At 44.8% G+C, this 23,303-nt stretch overlaps 1 protein-coding gene and 1 long non-coding RNA gene across 5 annotated transcripts in view; one reads left to right on the top strand and one right to left on the bottom strand.

Moving 5' to 3' along the window:
- SCG5 (secretogranin V) overlaps nt 1-23,303 on the top strand; it is a 53,117-nt gene that overhangs the window by 27,314 nt on the left and 2,500 nt on the right. For 2 of the 3 annotated variants that reach the window (XM_059181099.1, XM_059181097.1), the window contains 3 exons: nt 9,871-10,020; nt 14,133-14,245; nt 21,541-21,594. In XM_059181099.1, the coding sequence (XP_059037082.1) occupies nt 9,871-10,020; nt 14,133-14,245; nt 21,541-21,594 (317 nt within the window). The remainder of the gene's footprint in view (nt 1-9,870; nt 10,021-14,132; nt 14,246-21,540; nt 21,595-23,303) is intronic. The other variant, XM_059181098.1, reaches the window with a different exon arrangement.
- LOC131836075 (uncharacterized) lies at nt 14,178-18,945 on the bottom strand. Of its 2 annotated transcripts, XR_009355498.1 has the most exons (3): nt 18,718-18,941; nt 16,699-16,881; nt 14,178-14,298 (listed from the first exon to the last, which is right to left on the bottom strand). It is a non-coding gene; the product is annotated as an uncharacterized LOC131836075 (long non-coding RNA). The 2 variants fall into 2 exon arrangements; XR_009355497.1 differs by lacking the exon at nt 14,178-14,298 and having other exon boundaries at nt 14,613-16,881; nt 18,718-18,945.

The raw sequence follows: 23,303 nt of genomic DNA, 5'->3' as shown, positions 1-23,303 counted from the left end.
CAGGAATCTAAGCAAAAATGCCTCCTATATAGTCAATTTTGAGGATGGACATGTAAAAAAATGACTATTTTTTTTCTTCTTTTTAGCTCATTTAAATTATTTGACCTGAAGGAGGCAGAAACATGAATATCGAACATTGAACATTTTAAGATCCCACCCTTACGGGGCACCTGGGTGGCTCAGTGGGTTAAAGCCGCTGCCTTCGGCTCAGGTCATGATCTCAGGGTCCTGGGATCGAGCCCCGCATCGGGCTCTCTGCTCGGCAGGGAGCCTGCTTTCTCCTCTCTCTCTCTCTCTCTGCCTGCCTCTCTGCCTATTTGTGATCTGTGTCTGTCAAATAAATAAATAAAATCTTAAAAAAAAAAAAAAAGATCCCACCCTTACATTGTCCATTTTTTTCAGGTGTTCCCTCCAACCCCCTTAATAAGGGCTAAATTGTGTGTCTTTTTCTCTGTGCCTCTGTCTTCTTTGCTCCTGTGCGGACAGTCGCGTGTAGCCAGACTCCCCGAGTGCTGTGCTAAGGAGAAATCGAGGTGCAGCTTGTGCAGGAGGGACAGATTCATCCATCTTGGGGTAACGGTAGTACTTCGTGTAACAGCGTATACGTGTACCTCCGGTGGCGGGTTGGGGAGGGAGACAAAATTGTGGGGCCGCCAGAGCTTCCTCTGTCCTTCAGGATTTCCTGGGATGCAGGCTCCTCTTCGTCCCCTCGTGGTCACACTGGAACTGCACACTGTCCCTGTCCTGCTGGTCCCCTTCTGTGCCTGCTCAGAGGCCTCTGAGGCCCGGGGCCCTGCCTCCTCTGTTCCAGTTTACTTGCCTTCCTCTGGCTCCGCTGCGGCTCAAGAGTGTGAGGGGCAAAACAGAGCAGGGCAGCGTCCTTCCTAATCACCTCCCTGATGTCTCGGGGTCCCAGGCCAAGAACACAGGAGAAGCCGGGGGAGGGGCCTTTATAAACGATGCACGGGGACGTGCAGGAGAAGCGAAGGCCCAGACTGCAGGGTATTTTTAGCGTGGGCTGTTTGTGGTGACCTAAGTGAAAACTGCTGGCTCCTCTCCCTTCAGCTGAATGGCTGGTATTCAGGAGAGTGTGCCCACTCCCTGCCAGACTCTGCTCACGGAGCTGCCTTTTTACGAGGTGGCTGACTGGCTCCTTGGCACCAGGCTTCCCGGTCACAATTCTCCCTTATTGCTCACTGCCCAGTCGTGTGGCCCCATGGGCAGCCCCGGCGGGGTGCTGCAGGCTGTGGGGGTCTGGGGGAGACTGCTGGCTGCGAGCTCATCAGGGTGTTACCCAATCGTGAGGCAGAGTCTACAGGGCCAGGGCTGGGTCTGGACGCTCTAACTCTCTGGCATGAGACTGGCACGCAGATGCCACAGAGCCACAGTGGCAGGGACCATGGCCGCTCTCCACTCCAGAGTCGTTCCTGCTGAGGCCCGGCTGTGGTGGGGGGAAGCTGATCCTCCTGATCATAGACAGCTTGAGGCTTCAGAGGGAGCTGGAAAATAAGAGAGGCCCCCATTATTCTGACAGGTCATTCTACCAATGATAGCTCTGGAGTTAGAGCTGATCTTGGGAAGATGACCCCCCCGCCCTGCCACAAAGGGAACGGATGGGCTGGGTAGAGCGTTTTGGGGGTTCCCCTGGTGCCACTGTGGAATGAAAACAGGGCCGGGGTCCCAGTCTCCAGATAGCACTAACTTGCTGAGTGATTTCAGGCAAGTAAGAACCTCCGAGGACTCCCTTTCTCACTTAGGAGTAGTCATGCTTGTCTTACTGACCTCACGAAACATTTTTAATGAGGATATAAAAGCACTTTGAAACTATTGAAACAGTCGTAGTACAAAAGGTGACAATGGTGCCAGACCCCATTTATCTTCTTCATTTCTGGCCAAGCTTGACTTTGACCCATCCCAGCCAGAAGGGACTCTTGTATTAGATGGGGTGAGGTCTTCAGGCTCTGTGAACGACATCACCTGTATGTGAGAACTTACCTTCAAGATGGAAGCCTTTACTTCAGATTCTCACAGGGTTTGTTTGAATGGAAAAGGGTGCAGTGGGATCCTTTCCTTGTGAAATGTGAGCCCGTGCCTCTATAATTAGAGTAAAACCTTAAATGAAAAGATGTCAGTGGTAGCCACAGCTCCTTTATCTGAAACCACAAGTGAATTTTAGAAAGCCCCTCAACAGCTACCCTGGACGTCACAGGGTCCGTGAACCAAGTTTCTCCATGAACCAAGATCATAACCCCAAGGCATCTCTCAGAGATAATTTAACCTTTTTTTTTTTTTTTAAAGATTTTATTTATTTATTTGTCAGAGAGAGAGCAAGCGAGAGCGAGCACAGGCAAACAGAGTGGAAGGCAGAGTCAGAGGAAGAAGCAGGCTCCCTGTGGAGCAAGGAGCCCGACGTGGGACTCGATCCCAGGACACTGGGATCATGACCTGAGCAGCTGCTTAACCAACTGAGCCACCCAGGCGTCCCAATTTAACCTTTTTTTATACCTAATTTGAGTAAGTTTGGCTCTGTCATTTATTAGCCCCTTGCTGCTGAAGGTGTGGTGTGTGGACTGGCGGCATCACCATTCCCTATGAGCTTGTTAAAAGGGCAGAGTCTTAGACCCCACCCCTCACCTATTAATCGGAACTTGCATTTTGACAGGATCTTCATGGGATTTGTGTGTGCAGTAAAGCAAATTGGAGTGCAAGGCTGAGGCCCACTCTTTATGTATGTATGTAAGTACTTCATTATGAAAAGGACCTGGGATGACTCGGATTAACAACTGACAAGGAGGGAGAAGACGAAGAATGATAAAAGCCATCGTAGCTGGGACTGTGTCATAGGGTGATGTCACCGTGTGCCCTTCCCCACAGTGAGAACGCACTGCTGGAACACTACATAGTCCTTGATACCACCAGTAATAGTCCCAAATTATCAAGAGGGGGACCGTAGTATTCCCAATCTGCTGTTCAAGTCTTTACCTGAAATTCATCGTGAAAATTTTCCTTTGAAATGGTTAAATGGTTAAATAAATGAATCTTGATGTTAAAGGGGATGCTTCAGGGATGTGCGTACATATGGAAAACCACATTCTCCAGGAAAGAGATATGTGAAATATCATTATAATTTAATTACATTAAATTATAATACTCAATTCATTCTTTTTTTTTTTTTAAAGTGCACTACATATAAGAGAGTCAAATGACATCAAGACCAGGCAGCATTCCAGAGATTTACTCACTATATAACTAAACAACTAAACAACTCAGCTGATACCACAAAATCCCCATGACTGAAGCCAAGCAAAATTTTTTGGGTCAATAGGTAATTTTCATTTATTAGATACTGCCAACTGATCTTCAAAATCACTAAGAGAGTTTTAAGTTAACCAGAAAAGCTAGTGCCCTTTCCGGGTGAATGAGTATTGGAGGTACAGACCCAGCTGGTGGCCCTTAGGACTCTTGCTGGGAGCCGCCATGTTGAGACTGCCTGAGCCCATGGGTGGCAAAGCGAGAACTGAGGTTGAGCAGATGGCCAACTGAAATAACAGATTCACCGATTTTAAAAGGACATGCAGAGGACGGGGAATCCAAGCACAGGTAGGGGGTGGGAATGCAAAAAAGAGCTGAACGCTCTTAGAGAAATCCCCCAAGATGTGGGAAGGTGCCTCAACAGATTGTTATGGAGGGTTTCAGTACAGAGCCAAGAGCTCTGGCCTGGACCGCACAAACCTCGGTCTTCCTCCCTCCTTCCCCGCTCCCCGCTTCCATTGCCTCTGAACACTACCACTGACTGACACTTTATGGCCATAACAGTTCGAAGAAAACCCACCCGTGGCCTAGAGCTTGAGCATAAACAGCTGCACGGTACCAACTGCATTAAAGAAAGCAAAGTTTCTATAAGCAAAACTGAGCCTAAAACCTATTTGGCCAGAATTGAATTTTCTCTTTATTCTAGAGACATTTGTGGAGAGGTAGGGCTGTGAGCGAAACAGATAAATAAAGCATCATCACAGGATAGAATTAATTAATTGCCTGAAATAATCATAAAGCTGCAGTGAAAGATTCTGTCTTTACCAAAGGCATTGTTTTCCCTACTCAGGGGGCCTCTATGCTTTAGAGACCTCAGGGGCTTTGACGCATCTTCCCCTTGTGCACTGTTTGAAATCTCTCTTCTTTCTACTCATGTCATGACCACCCCAGCCCCAGTCCTCCTTGCTTCACCCCTGGGTTTCAGCAGTAGCCTTCTAGCAGAACTTCTTCAGTTTCTTCCAGTCTGTCTTCGTACAGCAATCTTTAGAAGGACACTTGGATACAGTGACTCTGGACTGGGGGGCATTGGAATTTTCTGATATGCCTCCTTTTTCTTTTTAAGGTTTTGCTTATTTATTTGACAGAGAGATCAAAGTAGGCAGAGAGGCAGGCAGAGAGAGGAATTGAGCAGTCTGAGCAGAGAGCCTGACACAGGGCTTGATCCCAGGACCCTGAGATCATGACCTGAGATGAAGGCAGAGGCTTAACCCACTGAGCCACCCAGGCACCTCTCTGATATGCATCCTTAAGTGGGAACAAGGGCTTTAAATTGTTGCGAAATTAACATTCTGTGTAACATGCAATTATTACATTGCTCTCCTGCCCGGAAAGTTTGGTTGCCATTTATTACTATGCTAATTCATACTTGTCTGCTTGCCGCTGGCTTTCTCCCCTTTTCCTAGCTCCCCGCTTCCCCAACAGTGCTCCTCACAGATACTCAAACATTCCTTACTTACACCTACCTCTGCGCTTCCTTCTGGTTCTTCCTTTGTCACCTGTAATGATGGATCCTGTCTTTGATGAGTCCAACTCAAGGGCCATCTCTTTCACGGATGTTTTCTGGGAAAGCTCTCTGTTTCCTGAATTTCTATATCATTCACAGTCTGTACCATAACGAATTATGTCAGATAATTTATCTTATCATATACCACTGGCTTATTGTGTTAGCCTTGAAGAACCAACTAGAATGAAGAACCATTAGAGAGCAGGAGCCATGTCTTTTACATTTGTTTTTGTTTTTTTTTTAAAGATTGTATTTATTTATTTGACAGAGAGAGATCACAAGTAGGCAGAGAGGCAGGCAGAGAGAGAGAGGAGGAAGCAGGCTCCCTGCTGAGCAGAGAGCCCGATGCGGGACTCGATCCCAGGACCCCGAGATCATGACCTGAGCCAAAGGCAGCGGCTTAACCCACTGAGCCACCCAGGCGCCCCTACATTTGTTTTCCACAGCACCAAACATAATCACTGGTATGTTGCTTCCTGCAGGAAGTCCTCTGTGTCGCACATCTGGGTTAGATATTTCTTCCCTCGTGCCTGTGGCATCTTGCTGTATCCCAGTTACATTAGAAGAGCATTCCAGCTCTGCAGTGCAAGTGTGTCCTTCTCCATACATGTTTTGTAGACTGTAAACTCGGAAACCCCCATTTACCTGGTTTTAGCTCTTAGTCCTGGTCTTGATATGTAGAATGTGCTTCAGACATATTTTTTAAATAGTGGTTGATTAATGATTTTAAAATCTGTGTTTGGTTGAGACTGAGACCCCTTAGAACAAAGAGATTCTATAATATCGCAACATTTTGGTTGAGTTGGCTTTAGGTGGGATAAATTGAACATAATCTAAACATAATGAACCCAATAACTAGCATTTGATTGCATACTCAAATATATCATTTCCTAATTATTTCCTATATGTGTTTTCTTGTCTATAAAATTCAAGCTCCTGGAGAGCATTTGTTATTTCCATGTATCTCCCACAGCTCCTACCTCGATGTTTCTCAATTTGAGGTCATCAAATGTAGTTTTTAAAAGAGCCTGTGTTATAAGGTATCAGATGGTAAGAAACATCTGCTCCCCTTAACAAGTGTTACATTCATTTTAATGGCACTGGTGCACAGAGGTAAACAGAGCCTTGGCAGGCCCTCCATAAAGGAAACTGTGTTTGCTTCCTTCATTAATTACTAATGGAGCATTAAGAAGACATGCATTCTCCCTTAAGCCAAGTTGGATAATTCCTGGCACTTAAGGCTAGGGTGCTTTCAAAAGTTGAGACATGTATTGACACACCAGAGAGCAGAGAGCGTGCCCTTTAGCAAACACAGTGGTGACCGCATTGCCAAGATTGTACAAAGTTTCAAATGTATCAATACCAAGGGCGCTGATCTGTCTGTTTCACCTTTCCACCCTCTTGGTTAGTGTGGGATAAGAAATAGGAATCCCTTCAGTGTCTCTGAAGGCAGGCACCACAGGAGGAATTGGAAAAACCATTAGAAAGATACAGAAAGTTGCAAATAGAAGGATGATCAAAGATTTACCAAGCAAAACAACAGAATGAGGAGTGGTGATGCTAATGGAAGAAATATGATTTGTCAATTTTCATTTTTACTCAGTAGCCATTAATAGCACAATTAAAATTAGGAATTTATACTCTCGAACATGGCAATTCTATAGCATCAAAATGCTAAAGCAAAAACAGTGAGGAATAAGAGGTTGAGAGACTTATTGGAGCAGTAGATTTTAACACATAACCATCACATTAGGATAGAATTAAACCATCAGATTGTGTTAGATTATGACAGATATAAAATTATACCTTATTTTAAATATTCACATGGATATTTTCCAAAAATAATACCTTTTTAATGCAGAAATTTTGCAGGCTACTCACTCCCATTACAAAGTAATGAAATATAACGTAAAAGTAAATGAAACAACCCAGCCACTTGATGATGTCTATGTTTTGGGAGCTAGAGGAGTTTGAAATTGAAGGAACTACAATTACCTTTTAAGAATCAACTTTAATCTGGTGTAATAAATTAAGACGGACTGATACAAAATTACTTCAAAGACAATGTGATTCCCAGGACATTAAGATCTAACCATGATCCTACTGAATACATTAATATTTCCAAAGGAAAAAAAATGTGTCACTCCAAGAGGGAGCTGGTTCAGTCAAAAAAACAAAAAAAGCAATTGTCAGAACAATAACCATGACACAGCTCACCCAGGGAGAAGGGTGCCTCATCCAGCTGGACTTAAATAATATAGTTTTTTGGCAAGGCTGTCCTGTGGAGGTGGGCGTGTGGCTGTTATACAAGACGAGTGCTCTAACCCCTGAGCTATGGATCCTTCTCCTGAAAGCATGGCTATCATAGCCTGATGTTGACTCTAAATTCATGCACACTAATCAAGGCACCTTCTGATTTGGCCCTTCATGTATAAGATGCACGTTGTGCATTAAGAGAGCTATATCCCAATACAATGATTAGATAGGAATTCATTCCAAGAGTTTGCTGTGATGCTGGTAGAGTAAGATTCCTGAATAGGAAGGACAGGATTACTTAACTAATGCTGGTGGAATAATTGGTTAATTATTTTACATGCACACACACACACAAAAAAACCACTAAAATATCCAAATGTTGGTAGTACTCCTAAAACGTCAACAATTTGGAAATTTAAAAAGACAAAAAGAAATCACAAAGGGGAATAACAAGAGCACATATGACTGCATAAATATTAAAAACTTATGTTTGCAAAATATTGCTGTAACAACTGGAATTCCAAGTCGAGGAAATGGGAATGTGTTTGCAGGAGATGTAATAGCCAGAGTTTTGTTATCTTTACTGTGTAAAGTGTTCATGCAAATGGATAAGGGAAACATTCAAATTCCAAAAGTATAAACAGACAACTTGCATTAAGAAACTAAAGCTAGTACAGGGCATCTAGGTGGCTCAGTCCTGTAAGTGTCTATCTTTGGGGCAGGTCATGAGCCTAAAGTCCTGGGATCAAGCCCTTCATCAAGTTCCCTGAACAGCAGAGAGCCTGCTTCTCCCAGTCGCTCTCTCTCTGTGCTTTCTCTCTCTCTCTCTCTCTTTCAAATAAATAAATAAAATCTTAAAAAAAAAAAAAAAAGAAAGAAATTAAAGCTAATAAACACATGGAAATATATTTGAGCTGACTTTAAAATCAAAGACATTAAAAATAAGACCACAGGGGCACCTGGGTGGCTCAGTCGTTAAGTGTCTGCCTTTGGCTCAGGTCATGATCCTGGGGTCCTGAGATTGAGCCCCACATTGGGCTTCCTACTCGGCAGGAAGCCTGCTTCTCCTTCTCCCACTCCTCCTGCTGTGTTCCCTCTCTTGCTGTGTCTCTCTCTGTCAAATAAATAAATACAATCTTTAAAAAAAAAAAAAACCATAATTTTTCTAGACATTAAAAATAAGACAGTAATTTTTCTAAACACCTTTTAAATTAGCAAGGAAAACATAAAAATGATTTTTATAAAACCCAGTGCTGGGTGACATTAAGCGCCTGTCTTCGGCTCATGATCCTGGGGTCCTGGGATGGAGCCCCACATTGGGCTCCCTGCCTGGTGGGAAGCCATCTTCTCCCTCTCCCACTCCCCCTGCTCGTGTTCCCTCTTTTGCTGTGTCTCTCTCTGTCAAATAAAAATAATGCCTCATTTAAAAAAAAAAAAAAAAAAAAACTGCTGGTAGACCTGTTATAAAAATGGTGTTCTCATATTTTGGTGACCTTATTTTATAAAATGGTACCTCCTTTCCCAGGTTGGAAAACAGCTTGGCAATATAATATAAAGACCCATAAAAATATTTATGGTCTTTGACCCAGTAATTTGACTTCAGGGAATCTATCCTGAGAAATATTAATCCAAAACATGGAAAAAATTAAAGTCTGAAGAGTAAATGAGGAAACACTAAATGTCCCACAATAGGGGAATGATTAATGTGTTGTGGTAGAGCCACTGGCTAGAAAAACAACACAGCCATTTATGACTATGTGAGAAGAGACCGTGCAGCCATATGGGGAGATGCTGGTACTTTAATATTAAATAAAAGTGAATAAACACTTCAGTATAAAAAGACTTTAAAATCAAAGACATTAAAAATAGGACCATAGGGGCGCCTGGGTGGCTTAGTCGTTAAGCCTCTGCCTTCTGCTCGGATCATGATCCCAGGGTCCTGGGATCGAGCCCCACATCAGTCTCTCTGATCGGTGTGGAGCCTGCTTCCCCTCGCCCCTCTGCCTGCCTCTCTGCCTACTTGTGCTCTCTGTCCATCAAATAAATAAATAAAATCTTTTTTAAAAAATGCAGAGGAGAAAGGATTGAAGTAAATATACTGAGTTTTAAGTGGTTGTTCTAGAATTGTAAGAAGACAGTGATTTATGTCCTTTCTTCCTTCCTTCCTTTTAAAGATCTTATGTATTTATCTGACCAAGAGAGACAGGCAGAGGGAAGAGAGAAGCAGGTTCCCTGCCAAGCTCAATCCCAGGACCCTGGGACCATGACCTGAGCTGAAACAGACGCTTAACCGACTGAGCCACCCACGCGCCTCTTTTTTCTTTCTTTCTTTCTTTCTTTCTTTCTTTCTTTCTTTTCTTTTCTTTTCTTTTCTTTTCTTTTCTTTTCTTTTCTTTTCTTTTTTGTGAAAATGTGTTGTTTTTTAGCCTATTCTCATGCCTGACCACAGTTACCTCCCTGTCTCTTCCACTACTCTGCCGCCCGGGTGCCTCTTGAGTTCTAGCAGGTCCAAGAAGCCCTCCCCATCCTATCAGCCAAATGAAACTCTCCCTTCACCATGCTCCCAAGATGCTGTATTAACATTTCTACTCAGACATGTATCTAATGTGCCTTGTGTGCAAATGGTGCGTGTGGGGCATGTGTCTGTCTTCATAACTAAAGTTTTAAACCCTAAAGGGCAGAAACTATTCAATTTCTTATTCTCTTTCCACAGTATAGATCACAGTGCTTTGCCTGAGTACATATTATTTGAAATGAATTTCACTGCACTCAAGTGAACGACTCTGATTCCCTGGCAGGTGGAGCTCATGAAGGTCTTCAGCATTTGGGTCCCTTTGGCAACATCCCAAACATTGTGGCAGAGTTGACTGGTGACAACATTCCTAAGGACTTCAGTGAAGATCAAGGCTACCCAGACCCTCCAAATCCCTGTCCTATTGGAAAAACAGGTAATGGCCATGCCCTAGGGTTCTCAAGGAAGGTGGAATCTTTGGGAGGAAATTAAAACTTCTAACATCCAGGGCACCTAGGTGGCTCAGTGGGTTAGGCCTTCGGCTCAGGTCATGATCTCAGGGTCCTGGGATCGAGTCCTGCATCCGGCTCTCTGCTCAGCAGGGAGCCTGCTTCCCTCTCTCTCTCTGCCTGCCTCTCTGCCTGCTTGTGATCTCTGTCAAATAAATAAATAAAATCTTTTAAAAATAAATAAATAAATAAATAATAAATAAAAATAAAAATTCTAACATCCACTACAAATACTCTTAGAGATAGTATTTCTATTCTAATGACCCCTCCCCCCCAACCCATGTATTTGTAGGTAGATTGGAAAGGGAAATTTTTCTAGAACCCTCAATGCTTTCTGGCGGTTAGATACACACACGTAAGACTCCCTTGCCAAAGTTTTACCTTCAGTCTCTCTCCCTCTTTAGGAATTGATGCTTTTTTTCTGCACTTGCTACCCTTTTAATAAAAATGGAGAGAGATTTTCTTCTTTCTGCCTTTTCTGTAATACAACTGCTGCCCACATTGAGTGTCCTTGGTACTTACCAGTTTACGGATTATCCATGTCCGCCGTTTTCCTTACTGCCTTTGACAATTGACATTTTAACCATGTCATAAGCAGCATCTATCCTGAAATATCTCTTCGGGGTCCAGGGGGTGGCATGAGAGACAGTGGGTCCAGGAAGATGATAAGTTGGTTAAGGAAGAAGCTTGAAACTTTTCTTTGCTGCTTGTGTCTCGCTCTCACATTCCTACTCTAGGATGCCAGCGAGAATGAATGGTGAGTGGACTGCGCTTACATGGGCCTTCGAGCAGTTAACCTTGGTGGTTAAGAGTAGTGGCTCTAAACCCAGACTACCTGAATTCAAACCCCAAGTCAAGATATGTGACCTTGAACAAGCTAATCGACTGATTCACACACCAGTTTCCTCATTGGCAAAATGGGTGCTGTTGTGGGAATTAAATGAAATGATCCATATTAAGCACTCAGCAGAACACCTCGCACAAAGTAAAGGCTCATTAAATGGCATCCTGATTAGAATTAATTTCACCGCTAGTGAATAATGCATTGTTCCTGTCGGGCTTGTGTTAACTTTCAGCACCAGAATAGTTTTTTCCCCCAAGCCTACAATAACAATAGCTGGCACTTATTATCCTTACTTTGCATATATGGAAACTGAAGCTTAGAGCATAGCCTGTCCAAGCTTACCTACTTAGCAAGTAGCTGAGCCAAGACTCAAACCCAGGTCTCCCTGATTCAGGACTGTGTCCTCAACCACCATGACAGTGTCCTGCTCTGAAAACTCTGACAGTATTAGCCCCTCAGATTTTCTTAAACACAACACGGGCTTTCTCTGAAAGAGGGTTTCCCTGAAGGATACTCGTCCTCTCATGTGGGGTAGGCATCTGCGTTCTTTGGGGCACAGAGCTTGTGGGGCAGCCAGAGTGGCTGGATGCATCCTAACCAAGGTGGGAATACAGGGCCACCTGCGGGAAAACCTGAATCACCGCACACAAACAATCCCTGCAGCCACCTTTTACGTGCTTGCGGGGTTTGGGATGGGTCGAAGGAAATACTTGTTCAGAGTTTGAAGAGCAACAGTCCCCATGGGGATTTGGTTAAACTGATTAGATATAATACAGTATAGTAGTTCTTAAAGTGTGGTCCCAGGTTTCCGGCGGCATCAGTATCACCTGGAAACTGGTGGAAATGCAGATTTCCAGGCTTTCCCCCAGATCCGCTGAATCAGAGACTCCTGGGGTAGGCTACCCTGGAAACCTGTGTTCTAAGCCGCCTTCCCTGCAATTCCGGCACATACTGCAGTCTGAGAACCACTGCTGTAGGAGATAGGATAGTCTGGGCCAAGAGATCTGAGGTCTAGTCCTAACTCTAGTATGCGAGCCTGCTTCCCACGCTTCAGTGTCCTCATCGGTAAAATGAAGACAGAGTGCCTTCGAAAACATAGATGCGGTTCCAGGCTGCCCTGGGAAAGGAGAAAGTCCAGATCCCTGTAATCATGCACGCAGATGCTGAGATGGGGCAGTCCAGGGATCCTGATGCAGCCGGGTCAGGTGACAGCCCCCAGACCGTTTCTCGTCGCACATTACCTGCCATTTTTCTTTGCTGTCTGGCCACCACACAAACTTGTTTAAGCCCCTTGTTCAACCATCATTTTCATTCTAGAAAGGAAATCGCTAGCTAAATTTCGACATTATTTGTAGGAGATTGCTTGAGATAGCGTCGGTGAGAATCATGACACTACAGGGTTGAGCAAGCAATCCAAGAATACAATCTTGGCTTCCCCCTCCCCTTCCCTGCTCTCTTCTGAATCACGGTCTGGCCACCCTGGACAGAGCAGCTGACCGCAGAGAGTGCATCCTCAGACATAAGATGTGAATCTCAGGGCACGTTTACAGGTCCCAAAATACCGCCGTTCCCCGAGCAGGGCTATATCTCTACATCTCAATCTGGGCCTCTTAGAAATCCTGGAGAAACAATTATGAGAAGTTGTTAAGCTGCTGTCTGCAGACGGCCTGAACTCTCAGGGTTGGCTGTCTCCTTCCTACATGGTAATTGCTGGAGATGAAGAAGTTAGATAAGCAGTCCCGTGATGAGTGGGGAGCCACGTTAGGGGTTTTGTTCAAACCTAATGACTCCCATGAGAGCTTCTTGCTATGAAGACACTGGGTGGCTTCAGGCTGCTGGAAGGCTTCAGAGCAATCCCAAGAGACCAGACTCTTCGGCTGGTCTGACTCCTTTCAGCATTCACTTGGATGCCTCATTATCCCTTCGCAAAAGGACTCTTCTCTTTTCAACACCCCCCCCCACCCCCGGGACATCACAACATTCACTCTCCCTCCTCTGCCCCCAACCCTTTGAAGCTGTTGTCTAAAAGCACATTTGATACTGAAAAAAAAGGACTTAATCTTAGAGCAGCGTGTCTTGTAATGATAGGGCTGAGGTCACAGCAGCAGCCAAGTGGGATAACCTTTCTTGGGTTTGATCAAAAGACATGATCTATTCCGAAGAACGGTTCAGAGTATCAATTCCCATTTAAAAAGAGATGGTGGGAAGGGAACTAAAGCAGAGGGAACATCTCGTGTGCGAGGTGTTCTGTGTGGGACCATCTCCTTTCCTCACAGCTACCCAGTAAGGCAAGTCCTGGATTCTGCCCTTCTCGCAGAAGGTTACATGGGTTTAGAGAGACAAGGTTAGTTGTCAAAGACAACTTTGTTAGTTGTCAAAGACAAAGTTAATCTTCCCATGGAATTAAGACCGTCTGTCCCTTATGAGCTAGGATAGGGGCCCTGAGCTCTGGTCTGTCTAACTCAAAGCTTACGCCATCACCACCATAACACACCTCGATTCTGTCTGGTGATGGTGTCATTCTTACATAAGTTGCTTTCTCCAAGAAGCTGAAATTGTTTCTGAAGAGCTCACCCAGGAGAAAACACCAGCGAGTCATGTGGAATGGAAATACACCCGTTAAGGAACTATTTGCTCTCTAACAGATAAGGATGATAGCGGTAACACAACAGAAGGCTATTTCTCACCCATGTGACATCCTACTAGAGGTGGGTGAGGGTGTTACTGGGATGGATGGTTTGCCAACCCCAAAGTGCCATCTTTCCTCTTGACACCTGACAGTCCCAGTTGCCCTGGCCAGCAGCATGTAGCGAGCAGAGCAGCAGGTGGGGTTGGGGGGAGGTGGGTAGGAGATGGGATCACATAGGAGGATTTTATGGGCCAGGCCTGGAAGCTGAATACATCACTTCTATCCACATTCCACTGGCACAAACTCAGGCATATGACTCCACCTGCCTGCCAGGCAAGGCTGGGAAATTAGCTGTGCCGAGGGGGAAAGGGAAGTGGGTTTGGTGAGTAGCCAACCAGTCTCTGCCACAGGTGGGAGGAGGAGTGAGGGTTTGGGATGAGCAAATTCCAGAGTGACTGATGTGGACAGATGCTGACCTTTGGATGTCTAGTTGTTTTTAATAAATTCACTCTTAGAATAACAATAGATGCCTTGGCCATTCCTCAAAAGCCTTTTGTTGTTTGTAGTAGAGGATGGATGTCTAGAGAACACCCCCGACACAGCAGAGTTCAGTCGAGAATTTCAGCTGCACCAGCACCTCTTTGATCCAGAACATGACTATCCAGGCTTGGGCAAGTGGGTAAGTCCAATCTTAATGACTAGTAGATCGTCCACTCTTGCATTCTGAAGGTGCTGATGGCGGGAATGAGCAATGTGGGTGGTTTGAGAGAAGAAAAGTTGTTTAGAAGCTGATTTTTCAGGAATCTCTGGTTGAGAGGGAACTTATGTAATTACCAAAACACACGCATGTCTAGGATGCAAGATGCCTCCCTGTCCCACGAGTCAGTGACCTAAACCCATCTCAGCAGCTGTAGTCTCCAGAGACTTCAACTCTGGTCTCCTCCACAGCCTGTGTCATAACACATCCTAAAGTCTTGCCAGGGTTTCTCAAAAGTCATGTAGGAAGTATATAAGTTGGTTTATTTTTTGGTGGGATTTTTGTAAAAAAAAAAAAAAAGAAGAAGAAGAAGAAGAAGAAGTAAAGAAAGAAAGAAAAGGATACTGAGAAAATTTGCAAATTCTTTCTCCAGACTGAGGGAGATGATCTCTGCAGGACCAAGAAAAATTGACGTCAGATGCATAGAAACAGGGGCACCTGGGTTGCTCAGTTGGTTGAGTGTCTGACTCTTGGTTTCAGCTGAGGTTGTGATCTCAGGGTGCTAAGATCAAGCCCTGCATCAGGCTCTGCGCTCAGTGTGGAGTCTGCTTGAGTTTCTGTCCCTCTTCCTCTGCTTTTCCTACTCATGCTCTCTCTCTCTCTCTCTCTAAAATAAATAAATCCTTAAAAAAAACAAAAACCCGAAACTTAGAAACAGACGTATGTAATTCTGCTCTATGGAAAGAGAGGAAAAATTCCAAATGCAGAGCCGTGAACTTGCTGTCAGTACTAGGCAAGAGTCTCTTAACTGTCCATTAAAGAGATTGTAGGCCCTTGGAAAGAGAAATCATCACCATTTGGCATATGGTTGTTAAAAGCAAGTTTTGTCAATCTGACTATATTCTTCTACTCACCAGTGTCATTCATTTACTTGTCAGCTTGACAAGCGAGATGGAGTGAACGTGGTGCACTTGGATCTCAGCAAACTACCTGATGAGATCTTTCATGATCTCCTCTTGGAATAGGTAAAGAGAGGCAGGATCGCTCGGCAAGAGAACCTCACCCAAAGGGAGGTTGGGAAGGAATCCTCATCAATAGGGAGAGAGACTTCACGTGGTATCCTGCATGTCGTGGCCCTACCCCGCTCCACGTCTTTAGAAATGTTTGTAATAGAAAATATAGAACACGTACTTATGAGCTTCTCGAGGGGTGACCCAGAGTTGGAAGGGAGAACACTGAGTGACTGGAGTCGGGATTCAAGAAGATCCCGATAGGCTCAGACAATGAGTGCAACAAGATCACAACGGACTGACGGATTGGCCATATAGCTGTGCTCTGGTGGTCGGGGCTATGTAATCAAAGGCAAAAGCCCTGTGGGAAAAGTGGGAAACACCAAGGAGTGTTAATTTATGTAGAAGTAGCTGCTCAGTACATCTACGGCATGAATGGATGAGCAGATATCCCTGCCTAAGTGTTTCTAGAGTTTTCCGTCCCTGCTCAGCTTATGGCTGCCGCTGACCTTGCTTCCTACATGACGAAGACCACTGTAGTCTTAGGACTAAAATCCCTCCTTTCCTTTTAGACTGTTTTAGAGAGAGATGTCTGTCCCCATGAACATTCACTTTCATTTTTCCATTACCTTGTTTTAAGGTTGCATTGAATTGATTCTCTCTACCCTTGACCTGGACACATTTCCCATCCAAAAACACCACAGCAACTTTAATTTTGCTTCTTCCAAAATGCATTAATTCTATTTCTCTTCTTTTTCATAAGTGGTTCTGTTAGGGAGACTTGTTTGTGGAGCCATTCTGAGGCCTCCTAGTAGAATTTGAACATGTTGACTAATACAAGCAAACATCTATAGGTTCTTGAACAGGAGACTGAACTCACGAAAGTCTATAAAAGAGGTTATTCTGGTGGCATGTGGAAAGATGCAATAGAGAAAGAACAGACTAAAGGCAAGAAAAAAATATATGAAGTCATTGCAGCTACAAAGGCCACGGATATAGTGGATTCAAGTGAACCACCCCCATGTGATAAGAACCTATGACATTTCGAAGGCGGCTGGGGAGCTGGCTAGAACGGTATGTGGTGTAAATATAGCAGGAGGAAAGAAGAGCCATGTCAAGTTACCTAGAAATAGACAGCATGAAGAAACTTTTCCTCTGAGGGAAGTTTTTAAAGGACGGGGTGAAGAAGAGAGGGAGGTAGGAGAGAATGAGGGGAGCAGAGAAGGTGCGGGAAAGTAGAAAAGGACAGAGGAACCCTGAGAAGGACTTCCTAACAGAGGGGCAAAGTGTGGCCAAACAGAAGCAAGGGCCAGGTTCAGCAAAGAGCAAGTGGCAGATACGGAGCCTGCTTTTTTCCATGTGCTGTGCTAGATGCTTGATATACAGTAGTCTTCAAGACGTGGAGCTGGTCTTCCACGAACTTACCGCTGCGTGGTTGAGATGAAAGGCATGAAATCACAATGAGCCCAATGGCATGCCGTCCAGCCTCATGTACGAGCCATCCCATGAGCACCAGGTGCAATGACTGGCAAAGGGAGAGGAGAACGGCCGAGGGATATCCAAGACGGAGGCCTCGCACGGCCCACTGTACAACAGCCTACGAGGGAGCTGAAGGCAAAAGAATGGCAATGAGCAAAAGGAAGCAGGAAAGAGACCGAGAAAAGTGTGACCGAGGTCAGAGAGCCCTTTTGAGGAAGCGGGAGAGGTGGAAACTTCTCTCTTGAGAACTTTAGTTGCCTCTTCTTGAAAACCGGGACAGACTGGTATTACAGATTGATGACCAGGAACAATGTTTACACAATTTTATCATTGGTAATTATGTGTTTATTTAAACTGAATTTTCTCTCATTTATTTTCTCAGTACCACCTGGCAGTGAAACATAATTGGCTTGATTTGTTTTTTGTTGTTAAGATTTTATTTATTTGTCAGAGAGAGTGAGCGAGAGCAGAAGCAGTTGGAGCAGCAGGCAGAGGGGGAAGCAGGCTCCCCACTGAATAGAGAGCCAATGTGGGACTTGATCCCAGGACCTTGGGATTATGACCTAAGCCGAAGGCATCCGCTTAACCGACTGAGCCACCCAGGTGCCCTGATTTGGTTGATCTTCACATGGAAGTATGAATTGAGTACAGTAGTCTTTCTGTAACCAAGGGGGATTTGTTCCAAGACCCCCAGTGATTGCTGAAACTGCAGATAGTATCAAACCCTATGTATAGTGTGTTTTCCTTTATATACACAATTAAGTTGAATTTATGAATCAGGCACAGTAGGAAATTAACAACAGTAATTAATAATAAAGTTGAGCAATTATCCCGATATACTGTAATCAAAGTTATATGAATGTGGTCTCTCCCAAAATATCTTTATTGTAACTATACCATAATGTAGGCATTGTGGTGTAACACTAATATCTGACTGTATGTCAGAAGGAGGATCATCTGCTTCCAGACCGTGGTTGACCACGGGTAACTTAAAACCATGGAAAGCAGAACCGTGGATAAAGGGGAGCTACTGCATGTTTTGCTTTTCTACACTGGGGTTGAGAGGCCTTCCTCACTGTTTATATAGAATGATGGTCTCAAGCTTGTCCTAAGCTCCAGGAGATTGCAAGTTAACAAAGTAATGTTCTTGCACAAGAGAATGGCACACAACACCGCGATTCCTTATATGCTAATAACATTTGCCTGTTTTTGACATTAGCTAGAGCTCAGCTAGGTCTTTAGCAGTGATTCATATATTACAAATATCAGCGTCTGTCTTGTTTCCTGCATTACTTTCTCTTTGTTAATGCATCAAGACACATTGGTCAAATGCACATCACATGCCTTCCAGGCCCTCTGTTTGATGATGGGAATGAAGACGAAGAATAATAGTCATTGGTTTTATTGTATGGTGGTGAATAGTAATATTTATTGAGCACCTACTGTGTGCCAGACATTGTACTAAATACTGTACATGAATTATCTCATTTGATCTGCCCATCCCAATCACTCCCATTTTACAAATGAGAAAATCCAGGCTTAGGGAGCATGGGTAGCCTGCCTGACAGCACAGAGCTGATGATCAATAGAGCTGGGTTCGAACTGGACCACCTGACTCCTAGAGTCCTTTAAAAACTGATTCCTTGGGGTACCAAGATGGTTAAATGTCTACCTTCAGTTCAGGTCATGATCCCAAGATCCTGGGATTGAGTCCCACATCGGGCCCCCTACTCAGTGGGGAGTCTGCTTCTCCCTCTCCGCTTGCCTCTCCCCCTGCTTGTGCCTAATGAATAAATAGAATCTTTAAAAAAATAACAACTGGTCCCTTATCTTTCATGACTCATGGCTCATAATGCATTGACTGCCTTTTTGACAGTGTGTGTGCTCCCAGTGTTGAGAGGCTATGCCCAAAGACTGGCCACTGTAGGTAGCAGTCACCCCCTCCTTCACCCAGTAATTGCTCACCGCTACTCAGGAAAGGGTTCTCTTGAAAAGCAAATGTTTCTCCTTTCCAAGTGCTTTTCATATCTTCTCATCAGCCCGCTGGGGTGAATAGGGTCGCTTCCTCCCGGAAGCAGTTGATCACGGCCAGAGCCTGAGCCAAAAAAGAAGTGGCAACAAGGACCCTCTCTGCCTTTCTTTGTCTTTCAGGATCTCAGCCTGGCTGAAGAGCTGCACCCTCTACACTTAGGGTTTTCCTTATGTGATTAGCCTTGAGTCATGCCTTTCTGTGATAATTGCTGTTACTGTTGACATCAGAAGACACGTGATGCCACTTTGTCCCAGATTTGGTAGTGACTTGGTCTAAGTGATGTCGGCCAGGTTTCTCAAGTGTAAAATTACTATTTCCCCCCCTTAAAATTAATAATCTGTTGGGAGATACTTTCAGACTGTATACATGTTCTCTCCCCATTGAACCTCACAGTCAACAATTTTAGTCTCCATTGATGATACCCGCCAGAATCATGGTGGTTGTCAAATGGTGATTTTTCAACTCTGTTACTCATTCTACATTTATTGGTTGGCATTCTGCTCTAAGCAAGGGTCCCCCCTACTCCCCCATTTATTCATTTATGTATTTAAAAATTTATTTATTTATTATCAACATTGATTCGTGGATTCCTATTATTACTTATTTTGGTGTTCAGACTATCCTAGATTTAGTTAGTGGGAGTCTCCTAGCTGGCTTCTCTCTCCTTTTAACGTGACTCACCACTTTCTGAGCATGTTCTTACTTTATGGCTCAATTAGATAGATATTCTAGCTTCATTGATCCTCGTACTTTCCCTGCCTTAGCCCTGGAATCAGACCTTGGAGAAGTGTCCCTGGTTCCATTTAGGTATGGAATTTGAAACCAAGATCTGGGCAGTTGTCCAAAATCTTGATGGGACAATGGAAAGCCCTTTTTGTGAACTTGAACCTGCTACTCATGTGGAAAACAGGCTCACCACTCCCCCAACTCCACCTCACCTACAAGGAATGGTTGTCAGGGGAGGGGGCTGAGCCCTGCCAGTCTTCACCTTCCAAACCATTCAATAGCAGAGCTAGTCAGGAATGCCCCAAGCCCTTCCATGCACGGGTGGGAAAGCTTCATCCCAGCTAATCCTAACCCTGGCTCTTAGGCAAATCCAGGGACCATCTCTGAGAGGAAGGCTTGCTAGACTTTTTGCACTTCTTTTAGAAGGAAGTCTCTTCTTGGGTATCATCTGCCCCAGGACCTTCTAAAGGACATGAACGACAACGATGCTGCCTTCGCCCTGCTGGTGGCGCAGTGGAGCTCAGGCCCGGCAGAGGGGCTGCCCCACCCATCCTCCTGGCTCCAGGCTGCATGCCCTCCCACGCACTCGGGCCCGGACCCTGATGAGACACAGGAAGAGCCTCTGTCCTCGCCCCCAATCTCCCACCCCCTCAACCCACCCCCAGCCTTGGCACAAGCTCCCAGACATTCTCTGTGCAATAGGAGTGGTTACGTCCCCGGAAAAGCAACTGCAGACGACGAGAATGAGCCTCACCGCGATGTGCTCATTCTTCGAGGGTGTGATCTGCACGTCTGCCTTTTCTCCCTTCCAGTATTAGATTAACCAGTTCCCCAAGTGAGCGGGAGACCAAGGCTGCGGCCAGTACCGGCCTTTCCGGCAGCGGAGGCCCCTTCACTCCCTGGCGTCATCTCCCTGCACAGTTGAGGCTGGGCAAGAGATACGCATTGTAAATTGCGGGTGGGGTAGATTTTAATGCACATGAAAATTGTGAAGCTCATTCTTGGCATTTGTGATTTTCATTTCCAAATCTACCATTAAAAAAAAAAAAAAGACACTATATCCAAACAGTTCAGAGGATAGAAGCATTGTAAAAACTTGTTCTTTAACAGAACGCTGTCATCTCTTTAAAAAAAAAAAGTCAGTATATTTTATTTAGAGTAAGATGAATCATCTCTTTTATACATTATTTCCCTTCTGATGAAAAAAATCAAATTAAAAAAACAACTCAAATATGTCCCCCCAATGCCCCTTCTCCTGTTCTGCCTTCAGATTAAGTGTTCTGTCTTATAATTTCAGTAGAAGAAAAATCTGCGGAGCATGTGTCTGATATTCTAGAGCTCATTTAAGCCCACTATGTGTTTGAAATACAGCAATATGTGGAAACACTTATACAAACTGTGGTAACAGAGCCTGGTTTTTTTTTCCCCCAACATCGCTTTCCTCCTGCCAAGAAGTTTTTTGGCAGTTTTTAAAAGGTTCACTCTATTAAAAATGTTATAGACCAAATGGTTTTCCGATTGTCTTGACTGGGGGCACACACTGACTGAAGCCACAGGAGGAAAGGTTGCCGAAGTCAGAATGTCTCATTTATTTACATAGAGGATTGTTATTAATAGTCAGACACTCCTCTAGAGAACAGTTTATGTGTACGGCTCATAAAAAGGGCGTTGGATACAAAAGCAAAATGAGATAAAACTGTTTGTTTTAAACAAAGTCTTGTTCAAACTGAGGAGCTGAGTTTCCCGTGCCCTGTGTGTTTTCGAATGTCGTATTTTCCTGTTTATATGATTGTTGGTGACACTGGGGTGCCTCGGGGCATTGCAGAGAACTTTATTAAAAGCTACACAACCACCAGCGTTTCTCTTGTGGTCTGTCTTTCTGACACGACCTTCCTTTCATCTAGCTTTGTTTCCAAAATATGTGTATGCAAATATCCAGGGGGACACACCAGTATTGCTTCTAAAATAGACGTTCACCAAATTTGATCCATACTTGTGCATTTGTGTCTTCTTTTTCTCCCCCATTCTAGAACAAGAAACTCCTTTATGAGAAGAAGAAGGGAGGACAGACCCGGAAGCGGAGGGTAACGTGTGGCTGGCGGGGCCGTTGCTGGGACACCTGGAGCTTTCCCAGAGCTGTTATTTTCCCGGAGTGTAACTCGCTCTCCGTTGTTGGAAAATAGCCGAAACCTTTCATGTGCCATCCTGGGAGGGCACGACTGGGGTCCCGGAGAGCAAGGTCCATGCCCTTGCCTCCTGCGTTGGCTTGCCCACGATTTAGCACATGGATCCTCGAGGAGCCCTCCTTGGTGGTGATCTCGCCACCTCCATTGCATTTGCGAAATGTGGATTGCATCCAGCCCCTGGGTTGTGGGAGTTCAGGGAGCCCATGAGGGGGTCTGTCCTCAGAGGGGCTCTCGGCTGCTGGGGGCAACTGCTTATACATCTGCACCAATTATATAAAAACACAAGACAGGAACAAGGAAGCACTTGCTGCACTGCAAGCTCCAGGCAGTAATTCTGAAGGAATGTAGGGGCAAAAGATGAGATGACCAAACCTCATTCCTCCTGCATACCTTTTTCTTCGCCTAGCCAGACTGATGTCCAGTCCATGAGATCTGCTGTATTTGCTTGCTGGCTGGTGAATTTGCTGGCAGGCTTAGGTATTTACCATCTTGGGGCTGCCCAGGGTGGCACGTCGGTCTGGGTCTTGCCCATCGAGCTGCTGTGGTGTTGCTTCTTGTAGAGCTGAAGGTCAAGTTTGCTCTGAGTTTCCAGTGCATTTTATGTCCTGGAGACTGAATCAGTGGTCAGTGTCTGTTCTGATAATCCACTGGTGCCCTCATGGACAGAAGTGCCTGGTCCCCTGCCTTCTGATCAGGTGGAGGAGAAAGTTCAAGATCTGTTTTTCTGTGGCATAGTGCTGCCAGAGAGTAACATGTTAGATACGAAAACCAAGCCATAGACCCAAGGCCACTGACTGATTTTTTAGAACAGCAAGTGCCTGGATCCCGGCAATAACTGGGAATCCGGACAACGGTAGTTGTGGCTGTCCTGCATGGTTTTGCTGGATCCGGTCAGGGTACTCGAGGAGGTGTCGATTTTCTGGTTGTAACATTAATTGACAGATCTTCTTCCCCAGAGTTCATAGGATTATTAGGGGTTTTTCTTGGTGATCACAGTTTCCGATGGCCAGTGGTGGCAGAGAGGGTCCAAAGGGTATATTGTGGTCTTGAGAGAACATCAAGAAATTCTATTTCAGGAGCTCAGAATACACATAATTTACCAGTAGGACGGCTTGAATATCTCCCCGTGGCACAACAAGAACATTTCCAAATAAGACCAATGACCGACCCAAAATGAATAACTTAGCATGAAGCTTTAATTGTCTCTGTTTCCTGGCTCACCATTCCTTTTGCCCTGACTTGGTTAATGACCATGGGTCAGGATTTAGGTCGTTTTTCCATGAGACCCATGATTACCAAAACTCAGAATTCTGGCTAGGACACATGTTATAAAAGATTGTACTTTGGCCTCAACTTCCTCCACATAGGAAAGGCTTAGAAATTATGAAAATAAGGGTCATTTTGACCCAGTGGTATCAAGTTCTTCCTATTCTCAGACAGTAATAAAAACTCATGGCCATGCCATAAATCCTGACCCTCTCAGGACCCATGGGGTAACAGAACTTACTTCAGGTGATACTTCTACCTCACTGAAAGCCTCAGGTGATGTTTCCACTTAACTAAAGAATTTACTCACCTCCTCAAGTGCACCAATCACCAAAGCCTTC

Source organism: Mustela lutreola, chromosome 7 (genome assembly GCF_030435805.1).
Source record: "Mustela lutreola isolate mMusLut2 chromosome 7, mMusLut2.pri, whole genome shotgun sequence".
Taxonomy (NCBI): Eukaryota; Metazoa; Chordata; class Mammalia; order Carnivora; family Mustelidae; genus Mustela; species Mustela lutreola.
The sequence above is the reverse complement of the archived record's forward strand: the minus strand, read 5'-3'. Positions and strand labels throughout refer to the sequence as shown.